The following is a 19556-nucleotide window of genomic DNA, read 5'->3' as shown; positions in this document are numbered from 1 at the left end:
AAGGGAGTTCTGTCCATCACAATTAAAGGGACCTCACAACTTTTTAAATGCCTTCCTTCCCTCCACCCTCCCCTTCTCTGATTTCACCTCAGAGGCGGAGCGGGCGACGCCGCTGCGCTGCCGCCGCCTCTTCTCCGCTTCACCGTAGCTGCTCCTTCGAGATGGGCTCAGCCTGAGCCCATCTCGGAGGAGAAGCTACGGTGAAGCGGAGAAGAGGTGGCAGCAGCGCAGCGGCATCGCCCGCTCCGAGATGGGGCGGCTCGCCACGCTCCTTGGCGCCGTTTCCCCCCTCCCCCCGTTTCCATTTTTTGGGGGAAGCGGGGGAAGAGGCTGGAAATCCTGGGGTCCCCCGCCAGGGCGGGAGGGTTGGGAAGCCTACTCAATAACCAGAGCACCAATGTATAAATCAGAATTCTAATATCAAATTTAGCAAAAGTATCACCATCCTTCATTATGAATCTTACAATAGGTAGTCCATATATGTAACCGATAGAAAGTCTTTATGCATAAATTGTTCCGCACAGAAGTCTCTCCATATGAATGAAGATTCACTCCGTGCCAATTTCTAGTCATCACTCCAATACAAGAAGATTTTCAAACTGTGGACATAGAATCATAGAGTTGGAAGGGATCTCTAGGGTCATCTAGTCCAACCCCCTGCACAATGCAGGAAACCCACAAATACCTGTCCCTAAATTCACAGGATCTTCATCGCAGTCAGATGACCATCTAGCCTCTGTTTTAAAACCTCCAAGGAAGGAGAGCCTTCCACCTCCCGAGAAAGCTTGTTTCACTGAGGAATCGCTCTAACAGTCAGGAAGTTCTTCCTAATGTTGGGCCGGAAACTCTTTTGATTTAATTTCAATCCATTGCTTCTGGTCCTACCTTCCTGGGCCACAGAAAACAATTCCGCACCATCCTCTATATGACAGCCCTTCAAGTACTTGAAGATGGTGATCCTATTACCTCTCAGCCGCCTCCTCTCCAGGCTAAACATCCCCAGCTCCTTCAACCTTTCCTCATAGGACTTGGTCTCCAGACCCCTCACCATCTTCGTCGCTCCTCCTTTGGAGAGGAAGGGGGGAAGGCAGAGCTTGCTTTGCCAGGCTCTCTCAATCGCACAGCAGAGCTACTGAGCCAAGCCTTTCATCCTTCTATTGGCTGAGGCTCTTCCCCCCTCCTGGTCCCCTTATTTTAAACTTTTTATAAAAAATCTTTAATTGTGTTGGTCTGTGTCCTTTATAAAGTTTACATCTCTGCTACCTCATCTTAAATAGGTACACACATAGCCTGGCCCAATATGGCCCAGCCCGACAAGGTCTCATTTCTGTCAGATCTGTCCCTCATAACAAATGACTTTGACACCCCTGGATGAGAGCCTGTTTCAATCAGTGCTTTTTCAAAGAGGGGCCCATCCAACGCTCTGCCACAAATCAACAACTTCTAGGGTTCGTAATCAAATTAAAGATGCCCCCATTGTGGAACATTATATGAGAGCTGGCCACGCTGCAGATGACATGAAATTCTGTGTGATAGACCCACAAAAGACTAGACAATACAGTTGGGAAAATGTCTCTAAGGTTTTATCGCAGAAAGAAACAATTTATTTTTAAATTAAGAACTTTCCCCCCCTCCGCGCTTGAATCAATCTTTGGACTTCTCACCATTCTTGTAAAAACAAAACTAGCGTCAAATAGATCAGTAGTGAATAGGCTGAGATTTAGTAAGTAAGTCGCTTTACATTGCTACAGCTGCATGCAATCAGGAAGGCAACCTTCATAGAAAGAGAGTGATACAATGGTCTTTTGAGAACCCACCCTGTCCTTACAAAGAAGGAGCTAGAGCCTTGTGAGGAAGAGACAGGATTTGGGGGGTAAGGAGTAATAATATGCAACCTTTATTAAAGGCGTATAACTTTTATTGTATTTTTTGTACTTGGGTTGCCAAGTCCCTCGCAGTCTCTGGCGGGGGACTTTCTTCATGCGAGCGAAGCGAGCGCAGCATGATGACATCACCCGGAAGTGATGTCATCACACCGGCAATGTCGCACGGTGGCCACTCTAAGAGTTTCTGAGAAAATTATGGTTTTCCCGGACGCTCTAGCCATTTGGGAGGGGGAAACTCTATGGTACTGCTCTGCAATTTCATCGATTGTCCACAAGTTCTCGTATTGTGAGAAAGGGAGAAAAATAATTCTTTCTCCGCCTTCTCTCTTCCACGCAGCTTAATACAAGAATTACACCCTCTCCACAAACATTATATCAGTGCTTAATCGCACTCTGCGATATAGTGAGCATTTATGTTAACGCCGTTTAAAGGGAAAGCACCACAATCGACTATTAACAGCAATACTTCTAAGAACAACATGCAAGGTTTAAACAGCAATTACTTCAATCAACAGAAAAACAACCTTAGATTCATTCTTCTAAGCCTATGCTTAAGTTCAGGACTGCTGTCTTTATTGGTCGAGTATACTGCAAAAGTTGCATGTCGCATACAGAAGTAATTGCTGTTTAAACCTGGCAAACCTTGCATGCCTTTCTTAGAAGTAACGGCTGTTAAAAAGTTGATTGTGGTGTTTTCCTTCCAAACGCTGTTAACATAAACACTCACTACATGGCAGAGTGCGATTAAGCGCTGATATAATGTTTGCGGAGTGGGTGTCCTTCTTGTATTAAGCTGCGTTACGCGAGTTGTAACTGTTCTTTGCACAGTAATTTTTCACAGCCCCCGATGTTCTTCTCAACCTTGACTGTGCTCCCCTTGTTTCGTCGCCCACCTGGAGGCTGGCAACCCTAGCTGAAGTCCTTCCCCAAATTCCTCTCTCACCAGGCTCCACCAAGGCCACCAATTCCCAGATCCGGGCAGAGGTTCTCCTGCCCTGGAGATTCCCAACTAGCGGCTCACATTGGGCTGGCGAGGGAACTTCCCCCAACGTCGCTGCCATGATGACGTCACCCTGGAAGTGACATCATCATGCTAACGACGCTGTGCGCTGGCTGCTTCTAGGGGTTTCCGGGAAAACTCTATGGGTTTTCCGGACGCTCTAGCAATTTGGGAGGAAAAACTCGAAGGTACAATAGATACTGTGGAGAAACGCCATCTTGGTTAATGTTGGTGCTTGGTTGAGGGGGAACATGAAACTACTAGGCAGCCTGTGTGGCCTAGCCTTCCCTTCACTCCCCCCCCTCCCTTCCAGAGTTAAACCATCAACTCTAGGGGGAAAGCCTCCTACAGGGGCAGGAAGTTCTTTAGCCTTCCCCTCATTCCCTCCTCCCTTCTGGAGTTAAACCAGCAACTCTAGGGGGAAAGCCTCCCAGAGGGGCAGGAAGTTCTTTTGGTTCTTTTTATTTGAATTAGGTGGGAAAAGGGCAGTCCGCAGCTGGCGCTGGAGGAGAGAGGTTGCTAGTCTGGGCTCCTGCCTGTGGGGGTGGCCCCCAAGGCAGTCATTCACAAGGTAGGGCGAGTTTACACCAGGGATGAGAGGATGCATTTAAATCCACCTTTATTTGTCCTCTGGTTGCTATTCAGGTGCTGTGCTAAACTTTTACATGTAACTGTTTTTGTTTTTGTTTTTTTATTTTCTTTCTCTTCTTATTAAACATTTTTTCTGTTTTGAATGCTGGCAGTCAAACTCTGTACCACATAGATCCCGACCGCTTAGACAATGCTGCTTTATGAAGGGGGCCCCGGGGAAGGCATGCAGTTGGATAAGGTGCCAATCCTCCAGGGGTTCCCCGAAGAAGTGCTGTGGTCCCTGTGATACCCAAGTACAGGGTGGCAGACGACCTTGAGGCCTGGCCTCATAGCTGGAGAAGGGGATTGGGAGTCCTGTTCCTCTCAATCTGAACCCCTAGACTGAGCAGGTGGTGGCAGCGAGCCCAAGTGGCTGGAGGAGAAATAGCTCCCTCCAGGAGTTGGCGACTCAATAGGGAGTTGACGGGACCGGGTCTGAAGGCAGAATCGGGCCGGTTCCATCACAGATACCATAGAGTTTTTTTCCCTCCTAAATTGCTAGAGCGTCCGGAAAAACCATAGAGTTTTCCCAGAAATGCCTAGAGCAGCCGGCGTGTGATGTCGCTGGTGTGAAGTCCCCTGCCAGACTTGGCAACTCTAGGCTCTACCCACCCTGAATCTCCAGGGATTTCCCAACTCAGAGTTGGCAACCCTAGGCCGGAGACTACCAGCTGCGGAATCAGAGCGTAAATGCCACCAGCAAATCAGTTTCATTGGGTTCAGAAAGGCCCTGCCAAATTTTTATTTCAAAATTTTGCCCATGTCGAAGAACAAAAAAATGGTATAGGATGTTTGCTTCCACGTCCAGTTTGCTTCGGATTCCATGTGCAATGTGTCATCTACAGCCAGATTGTGGCGTCCCGTCACTGTGAGGACGTGCCCTCCATAATGGTGACAATCCAGTTCTCATACCAGGGATCCTGGCCTGTGTCCCAGCCCTCCCACACTCACATACCTGAAGCCTCCTCTCTACGTGCTGCTTGCCGTCTTTGTTTACTGGGCTAGGCCATACCCTGCATTTAATAGCTAGAAGAGGATGTTGATTATTTGGGCTGAAAGAGAAACGCAAATTACAAAACGCAGGTTGGCGGTTGTGGTATAAATGCTTGCGCATGGACACTAAGTAGGGTTGTCAATCCCCGGGTGGGGGCAGGGGATCCCCTGGTTTGAAGGCCCTCCCCCCGCTTCAGGGTCATAAAAAAGCGGGGGCAGGGAGAGGGAAATGCCTGCTAAACACTCCATTATTTCCTGTGGAGACCGATTCCCATAGGCTATAATGGTGAATTGATCTGCGGGTATCTGGGGTTCTGGGCAGGGCCAGCACGTGGGAGTAGGCCAAGTAGGCGGCCACTTAGAACGCCACTTGGCCTAGGGGCGCCATGAGGCGCCCCCTCTCCCCACACCCTGTGGCTGTGCCACTGCCGTCCTGACTTTGCCGCGGCCTCCCTAGCCTCGGGAAGCTGCGGCAAAATGGAGGGGGGCGTGGCAGGGCAGTGAGCATTCTCTAGGTGCACCCGCTGCCCTTCCAAACTTTGCCGAGGTCTCCCGAGGCTCAGTAGGCCGTGGCAAGGTGGGAGGGGGCGTGGCAGAGCTCTGGGCCTAGCTCTTGGGGGGGTGTTTTTAGAGGTAGAGGCACCAAATTATCAGCATTGCATCTGGTACCTCTCCCCAGAATACCCTCCGAATTTCAAAAGGATCAGACCAGGGGTTCCAATTCTATGAGCCCCAGAAGAAGGTGCCTCTATCCTTCATTATTTCCAAAAGAGGGCAAATACAAGTTGTACAGTTCTTTTAAATGTGATAGCCAGAACTCCCTTTAGAGTTCAATTGTGCTTATCAAAGATTTCAGGTTTTCACGGCTGGTAACATCATTGTAGAATCTTTCGGGCTCAAGTGCCGCGTTCTACTGGAGAAAGTTTTCCTTCCAGACGTTTCGTTCTCAGCTGCGGAGAACATCCTCAGTGGCGTTGCAGCCGGAGCAGGCGCTCTGACCTTCTTGGCTTCTGTGCATTGAGTGGTTGTGCTTGTCACAACCTTGCTCCTGGCTCCACCCCCAAAGTCCCCAGATATTTCTTGAATTGAACTTGGCAACCTGTACTAAGGGCCTGTACAAATAGCAGACCATGCATTGCATTGAGTCTTAATCACTTAGGGTTGCCAAGTCCAATTCAAGAAATATCTGGGGACTTTGGGGGTGGAGCCAGAAGACATTGGGGGCAGAGCCAGGAGCAAGGGTGTGATAAGCAGAATTGAACTCCAAGGGAGTTCTGGCCATCACATTGAAAGGGACAGCACACCTTTTAAAATGCCTTCCTTCCATAGAAAATAATGAAAGATAGGGGCACCTTCTTTGGGGGCTCGTAGAATTGGACCCCCTGGTCCAATCCTTTTGAAACTTGGGGGGTATTTTGGGGAGAGGCACTAGATGCTATACTGAAAATTTGGCGCCTCTACCTCAAAAAAACAGCCCCCCCCAGAGCCCCCGATACCCGCACTTCAATTCCCCATCATTCCCTATGGGAATTGTTCATGGAGGTGCATAATGGCTGTGGGGGTGGGGCTTCCCCATCCGGTCAGCTGGCTGGGGGAGGGGGGGAGCCTGTAAAACCGGGGGATCCCCCGCTGGGACCTGGGGATTGGGAAGCCTATAATCACTATGTGCATGCATGGATATGTACGGAGCATAGATAGCTCTCATTTATGCTTCCAAATAACCTGGGGAGACATGACCTCGGACGGTTGGCAATTCTGTTTATTTCTGTTTACTGGATCATTTGTTTCCCACTTCAGTGCGCATGCACTCACGCACACAAAAATGAGGGCCCATATATCTAGGACAGGGGTGGCCAAACTGTGGCTCGGGAGCCACATGTGGCTCTTTCACACATATTGTGTGGCTCTCTTCCGCAGGATACACTTACATCCAGCGATTTGAATGCTAAGTGAGTGTTTAGCTAAAGATATGCCTCAAATATGTAATTGTCCCACAATACCAGCTATTCAGAGTACACTGTGGTATCTCTGGGGTGTGAGATGTCCAACTGCACACCGTACGGCACCTTGTTGTTCATGCACTGTCCAAGGACATAGATGTGTGTTAGAGACAAGGCCATTCCATCCACCCACTCAGAGATTTTTAGCATCTACAGAGCCTGATAGAGAGCTGGAGCCTGAAAAACTGCAGTACGTAGAAGAGCTTCTGAGGAAAAGCGGATAGTGACAGATTCGGACTGAGGTGATCCAGGTTCCAATTGCCACCCTGATTTCTTGGTAGAAGAAGAAGATATTGGATTTATATCCCACCCTCCACTCCTAAGAGTCTTAGAGCAGCTCACAATCTCCGTTACCTTCCTCCCCCACAACAGACACCCTGTGAGGTAGATGAAGATATTGGATTTATATCCCGCCCTCCACTCCAAAGAGTCTCAGAGCGGCTCACAATCTCCTTTACCTTCCTCTCCCACAACAGACACCCTGTGAGGTAGATGAAGATATTGGATTTATATCCCGCCCTCCACTCCAAAGAGTCTCAGAGCGGCTCACAATCTCCTTTACCTTCCTCTCCCACAACAGACACCCTGTGAGGTAGATGAAGATATTGGATTTATATCCCACCCTCCACTCCGAAGAGTCTCCGAGCGGCTCACAATCTCCTTTACCTTCCTCCCCCACAACAGGCACCCTGTGAGGTAGATGAAGATATTGGATTTATATCCCACCCTCCACTCCGAAGAGTCTCCGAGCGGCTCACAATCTCCTTTACCTTCCTCCCCCACAACAGGCACCCTGTGAGGTAGATGAAGATATTGGATTTATATCCCACCCTCCACTCCGAAGAGTCTCCGAGCGGCTCACAATCTCCTTTACCTTCCTCCCCCACAACAGGCACCCTGTGAGGTAGATGAAGATATTGGATTTCTATCCCACCCTCCGCTCCGAAGAGTCTCCGAGCGGCTCACAATCTCCTTTATCTTCCCCCCCACAACAGACACCCTGTGAGGTAGATGAAGATATTGGATTTCTATCCCGCCCTCCATTCCGAAGAGTCTCAGAGCGGCTCACAATCTCCTTTACCTTTCTCCCCACAACAGACACTCTGTGAGGTCGATGAAGATATTGGATTTATATCCCGCCCTCCACTCCGAATCTCAGAGTAGCTCACAATCTCCTTTCCCTTCCTCCCCCACAGCAGGCACCTTGTGGGGTGGGTGGGGCTGAGAGGGCTCTCACAAAAGCTGCCCTTTCAAGGACAACCTCTGCGAGAGCTATGGCTGACCCAAGGCCATTCCGGCAGGTGCAAGTGGAGGAGTCAGTTCTCCCAGATAAGAGTCCGCGTACTTAACCACTACACCAAACTGGCTTTCTTAGACAGGGCAATGCCCACTTCCCAGCTCATATCTCGCACTCTGAATGCGAGTGATGCTCCGAACTCTTGGTGTTTGGAAGCCGCCCTGAGCCTGCTTCGGCGGGGAGGGCAGGATACAACTAAAATGTGATGATGATGATGATGATGACGACGACGACAACGACGACGATGATGATGATGATGATGATGATGAAGGTTACAATGGGAGGGCTTCTGGAGTTCTGGCCCCACTGGTGGACCTCCTGATGGTGGCTGGGTTTTGGCCACTAAGTGACACAGAGTGTTGAACTGGATGGACCATTGGCCTGATCCAACAGGGCTTCTCTTATGTTCTCTTATAACCAAGTAGTAAGCCGTGTTGGTCTGAAGAAGTAGGACAAAATAGGAGTCAAGTTGCACCTTTAAGACCAACTTAGCTTACGTTCTGAATAAAACTAAGTTGGTCTTAAAGGTGCAACTTGACTCCTATTTTGTTCTCTTATAACATCCAGCATTGAGCAGGGGATTGGACTAGAAGGCCCGTATGGCCCCATCCAACTCTATGATTCGATAGGGCTTTGTTCATATGGGCAACAAAACCCACCCCAAGGACAGCAGGCGAGCGCCCCAAAAAAGCACATCCACACACACACATCTGCCTGCCGTCCAGCTCCCACCTACGACCCATCTCTGACTTAACAGGACCCAGCTCAAAAGTGGTGCCTTTTCGCTGGGGCACCTCCCTGGCTGTCTGGACGGCTGAGAAGTACCCAGGAAGCTACAGACAGGGCACATGAGCACTCTGGACGCTCCCCTAGGGTGTCCGCAGCCCATGCCTCTTTTGCGGGCTGTCTGGGTGCTTCCAAGCGCTCCTTTTCCGGATGGTTCACTTCCGGGTCAGCTTGATGCCGCCCTGAGCCAGCCGTCTGTAACCAGCCTATGTGTTTCTTAAACTGGACCTAAATACAAAGTGTGGATAAAGACTTTTGTGGGTGAAATCCTGACCATAGCAACTTTAAGAAGAAGATTAAGATATTGGATTTATATCCCGCCCTATACTCTGAATCTCAGAGTCTCAGAGGGGTCACAATCTCCTTTATCTTCCCCCCCACACACACACACACAACAGACACCCTGTGAGGTAAGTAGGGCTGAAAGAGCTCTTACAGCAGCTGCCCTTTCAAGGACAACTCCTGCGAGGGCTGTGGCTAACCCAAGGCCATTCCATCAGCCGCAAGTGGAGGAGTGGGGAATCAAACCCGGTTCTCCCAGATAGGAGTCTGCACGCTTAACCACTACACCAAAGGAGGCCCTTTCTTTAAACAAAAATCAAGGAAAAACATTCAAACTCATTGTTTCTTTTCCCTTTTTAAATTTTTTATTTTATCATTCATACAAAAATCATGGCAAGCGACACAAGAGGTTATAAGGAACCACCACTCAGCACAACTCTTAGAAACTATTGACCAGTTAGCCTGCTAAATGGATGGGGTGGGACAACCCCAATATCAGCAGACCACTAGTTGGACGGCTTCAGTTCAGTGCACTGGGTTTGGCTCCAGAATTTACCTCAGGTTTGGCAACAGTGAAAGTATGCTTGTCTTGGGCCCATTTTATTTGTCCAAAGCTCTTTTGTAGTTAATCCGCGAGGAGACCAAAGGTAATTTCACATTTCTTGGCTCCCAGTCTCCAGTTTTGACCACTTGGTGGCTCTCTCAGAACTTGGTGTTTGATATAACTGGGTTTTGCTTACTTCCAACTGAGAGGAAATGAAAATTGGAATCCCTGCTGTACAGCTGCTCATATAGGTAGGTCTTATGCCTTCCTGAAAGCAATCCCGAAATATTTAAGATAATTCTCTATTTAGGTCTCCCAGTGAATTCTTAGAGTCTTCAAAAAGACTGAGAAGGATAACTGAGTGTCATGAGAATGGTATGGGCGTTTTCGCACTGACCTTCTAGTGGTGCGACCACCCTCTTCACACTGGAGGATCTGCCCGGATTTCGCACAAGAAGCGCCGGCGCACCCAAAAGAGCCGGCGACTTCCGTCGCGAAACCCGCTCAAACGTTTTCCTGCTTCTTGGCGGTTTCCGTTTGAGCGGGTTTCGCGACGGAAGTCGCCGGCTCTTTTGGGTGCGCCAGCGCTTCTTGTGCGAAATCCGGGCAGATCCTCCGGTGTGAAGAGGGTGGTCGCGCCACTAGAAGGTCAGTGCGAAAACGCCCTATGTAAAATTCTTCCCTTACCCTCAAATGCACTGAGTCTCGGGCACAATAGATAAATAAGTTAGAGCTGCCAAATTTTGATTACAAAATTACTCTGGCTAGGGGAGTAGGGCCAGGTTAGAAAATGGTGGACTAGGGGCGGAGCCTACTAGAACCTGGAACTGACTGGCATTTCAAAGTACAATATCTGATAGGACTTTATCTGGAGGAGGCCAACAAATAACTTTCAGGAAATAACTTTCCCCAAGGAAGACTTGTATTCTCGACATACTTCAATTCATGGCTCTCTTACCCCTCTTTTCACAGGACTGATGAGTGCTTCCCTTGTCCACGCTTGCTCACCCCCCACCTCCACAGCATCTGTCTTTCCCCATCCCCACATTCACAGTCCAGAAGGGGGTTGGTAAAGACAGCCCGGAAGTTACTTTCCAAACCCATCCACGTGGAAAACTTTTATAGCCATTCACTTTGTAAATCTGAACGACAAGAAAAGCAGGCCAAAACCCACTTCTGCTCTGTGGACTAGCAACTTGACAACAAGTCTGACGAGGAAAGGTACTTCAACACCCTGAAGACAGTCTTTATAGGAAAAGACAGTTGCAATTAGACAACTCATTGTTAGGAACAATAGGAGAAATCGTTCAGATACGGGAGACGGAAACCATGGGCTCTGGACTGGTTTAAAGTTTTAAATTTTTATTATTTTACATTTCCAGAGTCTGGAGCAAATAAGAAGAAGAAGAAGAGAAGAGATTGGATTTATACCCCGCCCTTCGCTAGCCAAAAGAGTCTCAGAGCGGTTTACAAATCTCCTTTCCCTTCCCCTCCGCACAACAGACACCCTGTGAGGTAGGTGGGACTGAGAGAGCTCTCCCAGAACTGCTCTTGATCAGAACAGCCTTGAGAGAACTTGGGGCTGACCCAGGATCACATCAGCGGGTGTACATGGAAGAGTGGGGAATCAAACCCGGTTCTCCCAGATAAGAATCTCTGCACTTTAACTGATATATGATTTTCCAGAGCTGGAAAAAGGAGGAAAATACAATACAGGGAAGGGGTAGATTTAAAATCCAGAGAAGCAGGAGATAATGCTTGATGGATCTAGAGGTTCAGATTTTTTTCTAAACTAAGGCGCTGGCAAATTCCAAACAGAATTCCGAGGCTGAAAAGAATCTGACTTGCCAGATGAAAAATCCTAGATTCCAAATCTGAAAATTAAAGGTCTGAGAACCTGCAGAAATGATGCTTTCTGGTTCCAGAGGTGGTGTCATGAAAAAGGCTCTTCACTTGCACATTCTGGAATTGAGTAGTCAGAAATCTAGAATATGAACATTCTAGAAGGCTAGTGGCTGTGGTGTTCTAGGAAAAAAAATCTAGAAGAAGGGAACTTTCGCTCAGGTAAAAAAACCTGAGCCGTAAAATTGAAAGACTCTTGACTTGAAGGAAAGAAACTCTTTGAAACTCCAGATCCTGAGAAGTGGAAAGGGAGCCCCCCCCCAAATTATTAACACTGCATTGACAACTCATAAACATCAAGGTAGACAGTCTCTCGTTCTTGCTGTGTAAACGGTTCTAGGCCTTGCGGTTCTGATCTTCTTACTTCTTTTGGCCTCGGCAGCCCTTGGCTGCATCTCCCATGATGTCCCAGTACTCGCCAAACTGAAGTTTGGCTTCGTCTGCACCTCCGAGGCATTCGATTTTCTCGTCCAAAGGTCCGGCGCCCTGCGATGGGAAAGGAGCCATCAAAACTCAGCAGAGGAGCTCCCAGAGATGGGATTCACAGCTTGCGATATCTTCTCTGGCCTACAGAAGCAACGCTCCCTATTACACCTTCCCACACCCACCCCACAACCATCCCTCTGTAAGTTATCTTCAGCTGTCTTTCCCATTCATCAGAGAAAACTCACCCTCTTTGGCTGCCCTGGAATAGTTTTGTTCCCTCCAACCCAGAGGTGGAATTCTAGCAAGAGTGCTCACAAGGCTCTTTTTTGTAAGCTCTTGGAGGATTGGCTACATCAGGGGTGTGTGGCCTAATATGCAAAGGAGTTCCTGCTACAAAAAAGGGCCCTGGCTACTGGCATTAAAAGCTGTGAGCTACGCTATAAATCAGTTCATTCTGGGGCCATTTTTCCTGAGCTAAGACAAAAATGTGTAAGCCGGTTGCGAAAAAACTGTGAACTAGCTCACACTAACTCAGATTAGAGGGAACGCTGATAGCGATCCCTGTATTCCTTGGTAGTCAGCTATCCAAATCCTAACTAGTTCCAGGGGTGGAATTCTAGCAGGGGCTCCTTTGCATATTAGGCCACACCCCTGTGATGTAGCCAATCCTCCAAGAGCTTACAAAAAAGAGCCTTGTAAACTCTTGGAGGATTGGCTGCATCAGGGAGGTGTGGCCTAATATGCAAAGGAGCTCCTGCTAGAATTCCACCCCTGACTAGGTCTGACCCTGCTTAGCTTCTGAGATCTGAAGAGATCAGGCTAGCCTGGGCTGTCCGGGTCAGGGTATGTTTCTGATTGCAGACACTTTATTCTGTGCAATGGATTGTCTTCGAGCCCGGCTGTCTGGAAAACAGGACTTGGCAGAGGAGGAAGTTTATGTCCTTGCACCAGATTCTCTCTCTGATCTGTAGGAAATTGACATTTCAATTCTACTTCTTGTCTTCATGAAGCAAGAGAAAAGGGGGCTACAGTCAGGTAAAGAAACCGATCGTGGATACACCTCCACGTCTGCTGCCTTTGGGAATTCCCCAGTCAAGTCCCAGGGCCTTCTAAATCTGCCTCCCCAATGACCTCTTGGATTGACTCCACTCTGCTCTCTTCATCTCTTTGCTGGTGGAAACTACTGTCAGGTCACTCTCAACTTAAGACAACTCCATAGAGTTTCCAAGCCAGGAGTCGTTCAGAAGTGGTTTGCAATCGCTTGGCTCTGTGTAGGGGCCCTGGACTTCCTTGGTGGTCTGCCATCCAACAATTAACTAGGGGAAGGGCTGCCAAGCTCCCGAACGGGGGTTCTTCCACTTTGGAGGTCCCTGCACTGACCGACCCGCAGTGGGCCGGTGGGGGGATCCCCTCCCGACATCACCAGCCACTCTAGGAGCTTCTGGGGAAACTATGGTTTCCCAAATGCTCTAGCAATTTGGGAGGAAAACTCTGGTACCATAGCGTTTTCCTCCCAAATTGCTAGAACGTACAGGAAAACCATAGCGTTTCCCCAGAAGCTCCTAGAGCAGCTGGTGTGCGGCGTCACTGGTGCTATGACATCACTTACGAGTGACATCATCTTGCCACACCACTAGGCACGTGCAAAAAAACTCCCCCGCTGGACATCACAGGGGACTTGTCAACCCTAACTAGAAGATATTGAAGATGAAGAAGATATTGGATTTATATCCCGCCCTTCACTCCGAAGAGTCTCAGAGCGGCTCACACTCTCCTTTACCTTCCTCCCCCACAACAGACACCCTGTGAGGTAGATGAAGATATTGGATTTATATCCCGCCCTCCACTCAAGAGTCTCAGAGCGGCTCACAATCTCCTTTATCTTCTTCCCCCACAAAAGACACTCTGTGAGGTGGGTGGGGCTGAGAGGGCTCTTACAGCAGCTGCCCTTTCAAGGACAACCTCTGCCAGAGTTATGGCTGACCCAAGGCCATTCCAGCAGGTGCAAGTAGAGGAGTGGGGAATCAAACCCGCTTCTCCCAGATAAGAGTCCACACACTTAACCACTACACCAAACTGGCTCTCCACACCAAACTGTTAACTAGGGCCTACCCTTCTTAGCTTCTGAGATCTGGTGAGATTAGGCTAACCTGGGCCATCCAGGTCAAAGCAAGAGACATTCATAGGTGGTTTGCCATTACCTGCCTCTGCACAGCAACCCTGAGCTTCCTTGGTGATTTGCCATCCAAATACTAATCATTGCCCGCCTCTGCACAGCAACCTTGAACTTCCTTGGTGGTCGCCAAGCCAAGTACTAACTACAGCTGACCCTGCTTAGCTTCTGAGATATGATGAGATTGGGCTAGCCTGGGCTATCCAGGTCAAGGCAAGAGACATTTGTAGGTGGTTTACTATTCCCTGCCTCTGCACAGCGACCCTGGACTTCCTTGTTGGTTTCCCATCTGAGCACTAACCACGGACAGCTCTACTTAGCTTCTGCATTACAAGATTGGGCTAGCCTGGGCCATCCAGGTCAAGGCAATAGACATTCGTAGGTGGTTTACCATTGCCTAGATTGGCAACCCTAGGTTTCCTTGGTGGTCTCCCATCCAAGTACTAACCAAGGCTGACCCCGCTTCTGAGATCTGATGAGATCAGGCTAACCTGGACCATCCAAGGTCAGGATCCCATCTCGTTACCTTTGCTAGATGTGGCAGCCTCTGTCCGACCAGGTCTTTCAGCTCATTGGGGGTTAGGCACTCTTTCCGTCCTTTCACAGCATAACAGTGGAAGTTGTTGATTACGATTTCAATGGCCCTCTCGACATCGGTGAGCTCTTCGCTGTTCTGAAGCCAGAAGGGACGGAGGAGAAAGAGAGAGAGAGGACAAGATGGAATTATTACGAGGTACACGGATTCAGCAGAAGTCTGGGACGGCAGAGAAGTTGTCAAACTCGCCTGTCTCCCTCCCACACAATTACACCCTCCCTGAAACTCTTGGTAGCATCATTAGACTCCCAAGATCGCATGCCGCTGTAGCTGAGCAATCCATTCTCTAGATGATATCCTGTCTATTTTTTTTTCCCAAGGGTGAGGCTTTAATACTTGTGGATCCTGCTCCATCCCAAACCAGGACAGCAGACCTTGAAGACCAGCTTCCTCCTCCACACCATGCCAAACAAGAGGTGATCCTCCATCTTCCCTCCTTCTCACACCAAAACGGGTCCATTCTTCTACTCATACTTCCGCATTCTACACCCAAACTGGTTAAATGCGCATCTCTCCATATTTTCTTAAAGGGAATTTAAATGAATTATTTCTGGATAGCATTAGTGAGATTCTCCACTGACATTTCCCCTGAACATTTCTAAACTAATCTGACTCCTGGTTGATAGATCTATGGACGCAGCCCTTTGACAGAGCATCAAGCCTGTATCAAAAAGATACTCTCTATCTCCTCTGACCAACATAAATCCAGATCCACTGCAATATGGGCACCGGAACGGGTCACTTGTTATTGGCCTCCCCTCTTCGTTCCATCCCAGTGCTGTAGGATCTGCTGGACCTGGACAATAGGCCATATATGTGAGGCTGAATTTGCCATTTTAGTATCTACTGTTACTCTGTAATTTTAGATTTTATATATTTTTAAATTGGTTTTTAACTGTCTTTTATGATGTAACCCTCCCTGAGCCTGTTCTACGGGAAGGGCAGGCTAAAAAAATCTAATAAAATAAAAAATACAAAAGGACAGATGGGATCCCACTAAAGTTCTTAAAGGATTCCAGGGACCCATGTGGAATTTATTCCAGATTCCAGCAAGTCAGGTTCCAGAATGGTACCATGCGATCCTTTTAGGCCTCAGGCATTTGTTCCCTTCCCATGGGCCAATAGAAGGCACCCTCGTTTCAAAAGTTAATAGGAGTCCAGTGGACGTTTGATGCACACGAGTGTTCAGTACACACATGCATTTGTTACAAGACTGATCCCTTCTCTATATCATAGAATCATAGAGTTGGAAGGGACCTCCAGGTTCACCTAGTCCAACCCCCTGCACAATGCAGGAAACTCACAAATACCTCCCCCTAAATTCACAGGATCCTCATTGCTGTCAGATGACCATCCAGCCTCTGTTTAAAAACCTCCGAGGAAGGAGAGCCCACCACCTCCCGAGGAAGCCTGTTCCGCTGAGGAACCGCTCTAACTGTCAGGAAGTTCTTCCTAATGTTGAGTCGGAAAATCTTTTGATGTGATTTCAACTCATTGGTCTGACCTTCTGGGGCCACAGAAAACAATTCCACACCATCCTCTATGTGACAGCCCTTCGAGTACTTGAAGTATGGCATATCATGCCAGTCTCTCTGCCTGTGTATACTACACACATGGGAGATTAGCAGTTACTGCAATCTACTTTAAGGAGTGCTTATCCTGATTTTACTTTTGGGTGCTGGAGAGCCATCCAAGGGTACAGAAAACTCCAGCTCAGACATGCCCAGCCTCTCTGTCATCCTGTCTTTTGTCCTTTTTTCTCCTTTGTAGAGTCAGACAAGTATTTATTGATTGATATCCTTTCTCCCAAGTGGGGAGCCAAAGCAGCTTCTATAGTTCTGCTCTCTTCCATTCTATCCTCACACCAACCCTGTGAGGTAACTTAGGCTGGGGATATGGGATTGGCTTAAGGTCACTCAACAAGCTTCCATGAAAAACCAGGAATTTTAACCTGGGTGTCCCACATCCTAGTTCATTGTTCTAACCATTACATCACACAGCTATCACACTTGTTCTAACCATTACATCACACAGCTATCACACATCACATTGGCAAACACGTTCTCTTACTTTGCTTACAAAATCCAAATGTCTAGCCTCCTAATTAATCTAATAACATTCCCAGATTGTTTAAAATATTCCCATGTATGGGGAATGCGAAATTATAATGCAGTAGCAGGTTGACACTGCGCTTGGTTGTATCCTGATTGTAAACACATTTGTTCAAAATTAAATCCACTGCATTCAGTAGGGTTGACACCAAAATAAGCAAACGTAGGATGGCAGCCCCCCCCCTTTAAAAAAAAAAAAAAGAAAGTCAAATCTCAAAATCAAAAAATGAACTTAAAACAATAAAAAAAAATGTCCTATTGCCGAAATTCTGAAAATTCGGCGCTTCTACGAAATTTCACTTCTACTCTGTGCTATTGCTGTTTTCAACAAGAACAGGAGAACCTGTTTGAATGCCAAGAGAAACAGGAGCCTTTGGCTATTTTTATGGAACAGGCCTTTATTTTCCAGTAAGCCCAGCAGTTCGCCCTGAGAAATTTAAATTCGGCTTGAGGACTGATCTACATTCGTCATTGAATCCACTTGCTGAGCTGCTGGCTATTGTATTCTGGGCCCAATGTGGCTTTCCCCTGGCCACATGATAACTGCTCTGAGACACACATGATAGCGCCTTGGCTTGCTGATTTCCATTACAGTTTCTCCACTGCCTGATAGCGCCTTGGCTTGCTGATTTCCATTACAGTTTCTCCACTGCCTGTCCTTTTGTCTTCACCCTACGTCAGCCACTACCCAGTCGGCATTCCGTTTGAATCCAGAGCGAGACTTGACAAAGATCTCAACTGCCACTGGAAATTTGGCCCAGATACATCCCCCCCCCCAAAAAAAAACCCCACCAAACTGCTCCCATCAAGATGCTTCTAGCGGAAACATTTCAACATATCTGGAAAATAATGGTTCCAAAGGAGCTAAAAAATTTGCCGAAACATCTGTTAAGTCTCTGCATGCCCTAAAGCCAGAGTCCCATGGAATTACAGCTTGTTTGGTCTGGAAGGCCAGACTCTGAAATTTTATTACAGTGAGCCAGTGGCCTAAAGTGAAATTTTCTCCTGGAACCATACGAGCCACCTTTAGTCGACTCCATCTTGCACTTTCAGCATGGGCGGTTGCCTTTTCTCCGCTTTTAAGAGCCACCTTCACCATCGAAGAGTCCATGAAAGAGAGGTTCACAGATGACCCACTATCGCATCCCAAAAATATACAAACATTGCCCTCCATTCTCCAGCAGGCTTTCCACTGCTTCTCCTCTCCCTTCCCCAAACCACCAGAAGACCGAGCATGGCTTTCAAATGACCTTGTTCTTCTTGCAGCATTTACAACCCATTCTTCTGCCCGTTGACTTTGTTTGACGCGTCGGTGATAACTCCCTTGGGGAAAATGGCTGGTTGGGCTACGGCAGTCGTTTCCTCGTGGCCTCTGGGTAATCCTCACCAAGTGGCTCGGAGAATCCCACGCTGGTGTTTTTTTTGCTAGTGCGCGAGAGAGAAGAAAGAGAGACCTTAAGCCTCAAGTTGCTTCTACCTCCCCCCAACCCCCGTTCCAACTTAGTTCCAAGCACGTTTGCGAAAGTCAAGCTGCCCGAACTTGTACAAAAGTGATGCTATTAAGCAAAGCCAGGAAGGGGCAGAAGCTCATGGAAGAGTATGCAGAAGATGAGTTATTTTCCCCACCGACAACATACGAACATGCACCCGCTCCTTTGGGGACCAGGCCAGGGAAGAGACCTTGAAGAGGACGGTCACTTACCTGCTCCAAGGGATCAGATGTGCTGAAGAGGGCCGTGCCTTGATCCAGTTTTATATCTTAGGAAGGCGTGTGTGGGAGACACCTCACGGAGATACCAGAAGGTTGCAAGCTGCTGTCTGTGGTGTAAGGTGTCTTGTTTCATCCTCTGGCACCCAGCCAGTACAGAACCTGGGCACCGCCCATTTCCCAATCTTTAGTCATAGAGGATGAGCAATGCAAATGACAGGAGCCCGGCTAACGAGCGCCTCCCTCCCCGTCCCCAAATTCTCAAGTCTTCTTCGAGTGAAGAGATCCTCAAACGTCCGTAGGCACCGAGAATGTAGCACTTAGCTTTACTCGGTTAGATCAAGGTCCTTTTGAGCTTAATATTTTTTGTTTCCAACAGAGGCCCTTCAGAGAAAAGCAGAGCAACTGATATGTATATCTCTCAGGTGTACTGCCTCAGCAAATGGAGGTTCCATTCAGCTATTGAGGTTTTATTTGTTTCTAGGGTTGCCAAGTCCCCCACATTCCAGAGTGGGAGACTTTTGCGTGCACACACAAAGCGCGCACGATGCAATGACATCACCCAGAAGTGATGTCATCGCGCTGGTGATGCCACGTGCAACCACTCTAGGTGTTTCCAAGAAAACTCTATGGTTTTCTCGGATGCTCTAGCCCAGGGGTGTCAAACATGCAGTTCGGGGGCTGAATCAGGCCCCCGGAGGGCTCCTATCAGGCCCCCGAGCAACAGGCTATCATTTTCTTCCTTCGCCCTCTCTCTTGCTTCCTTCTGCATAACAGCTTGCTTTGCCAGGCTTGCTCAATTGCACAGGAGCTACAGAGCAAAGCCTCTGTTTTCTCCACTGGCTGAGGCTCCTCCCTTGGGAAGAAGGGGGGGAGGGAGAGCTTGCTTTGCCAGGCTGTCTCAATAGCACAGCAGAGCTACTGAGCCAAACCTCTCTTCCTTCTATTGACTGAGGCTCCCCCCCCACCCCAGTCCCTGGGGAAGGAAGGAAAGAACCAGAGCTTCCTATGCCCAGTTCCCTGAATTCCATGGGAGAAAAACAAAGAAAGCATCTTTAAGACCAATGAGTGTTAACGTGTTAAGCATGTTTTAAGTTTTTTAAAAATATATATATTTGTGTTTGTGTTCTTTATAAAATATATAATTCTGCTACCTAACCTTAAATAGGTACACACATGTCCCAGTCCGACATGGCTCGGCCCAACCCGACGTGGCCCGGCCC

The 19556-nt window shown here is 48.2% G+C and overlaps 1 protein-coding gene across 1 annotated transcript; it reads right to left on the bottom strand.

The window, feature by feature from the left end:
- Window positions 1–11267: 11267 nt before the first annotated feature.
- On the bottom strand, window positions 11268–18046 carry LOC132588393 (protein S100-A14-like). The gene is made up of 3 exons (XM_060260773.1): window positions 17876–18046; window positions 14446–14592; window positions 11268–11806 (listed from the first exon to the last, which is right to left on the bottom strand). The coding sequence occupies exons 1-3, from the start codon at window positions 17903–17905 to the stop codon at window positions 11681–11683; spliced, it is 303 nt and encodes a 100-aa protein (XP_060116756.1). The 5' UTR covers window positions 17906–18046; the 3' UTR covers window positions 11268–11680.
- Between the last annotated feature and the right edge of the window lie 1510 nt (window positions 18047–19556).

Source organism: Heteronotia binoei, chromosome 1 (assembly GCF_032191835.1).
Source record: "Heteronotia binoei isolate CCM8104 ecotype False Entrance Well chromosome 1, APGP_CSIRO_Hbin_v1, whole genome shotgun sequence".
Classification (NCBI taxonomy): domain Eukaryota; kingdom Metazoa; phylum Chordata; class Lepidosauria; order Squamata; family Gekkonidae; genus Heteronotia; species Heteronotia binoei.
Note: the sequence above shows the minus strand (reverse complement) of the source record. Positions and strands in the feature narration are given on the sequence as shown.

Excerpts from the sequence above, each read along its gene's own strand:
- LOC132588393 (XM_060260773.1), bottom strand. The coding sequence starts at position 17,905 with ATGGGTTGTAAATGCTGCAAGAAGAACAAG. Across the intron at positions 14,593-17,875 it reads AATGCTGCAAGAAGAACAAG|AACAGCGAAGAGCTCACCGA; the intron begins GTCATTTGAAAG and ends TTCTGGCTTCAG. Across the intron at positions 11,807-14,445 it reads GGCTGCCACATCTAGCAAAG|GGCGCCGGACCTTTGGACGA; the intron begins GTAACGAGATGG and ends TTCCCATCGCAG.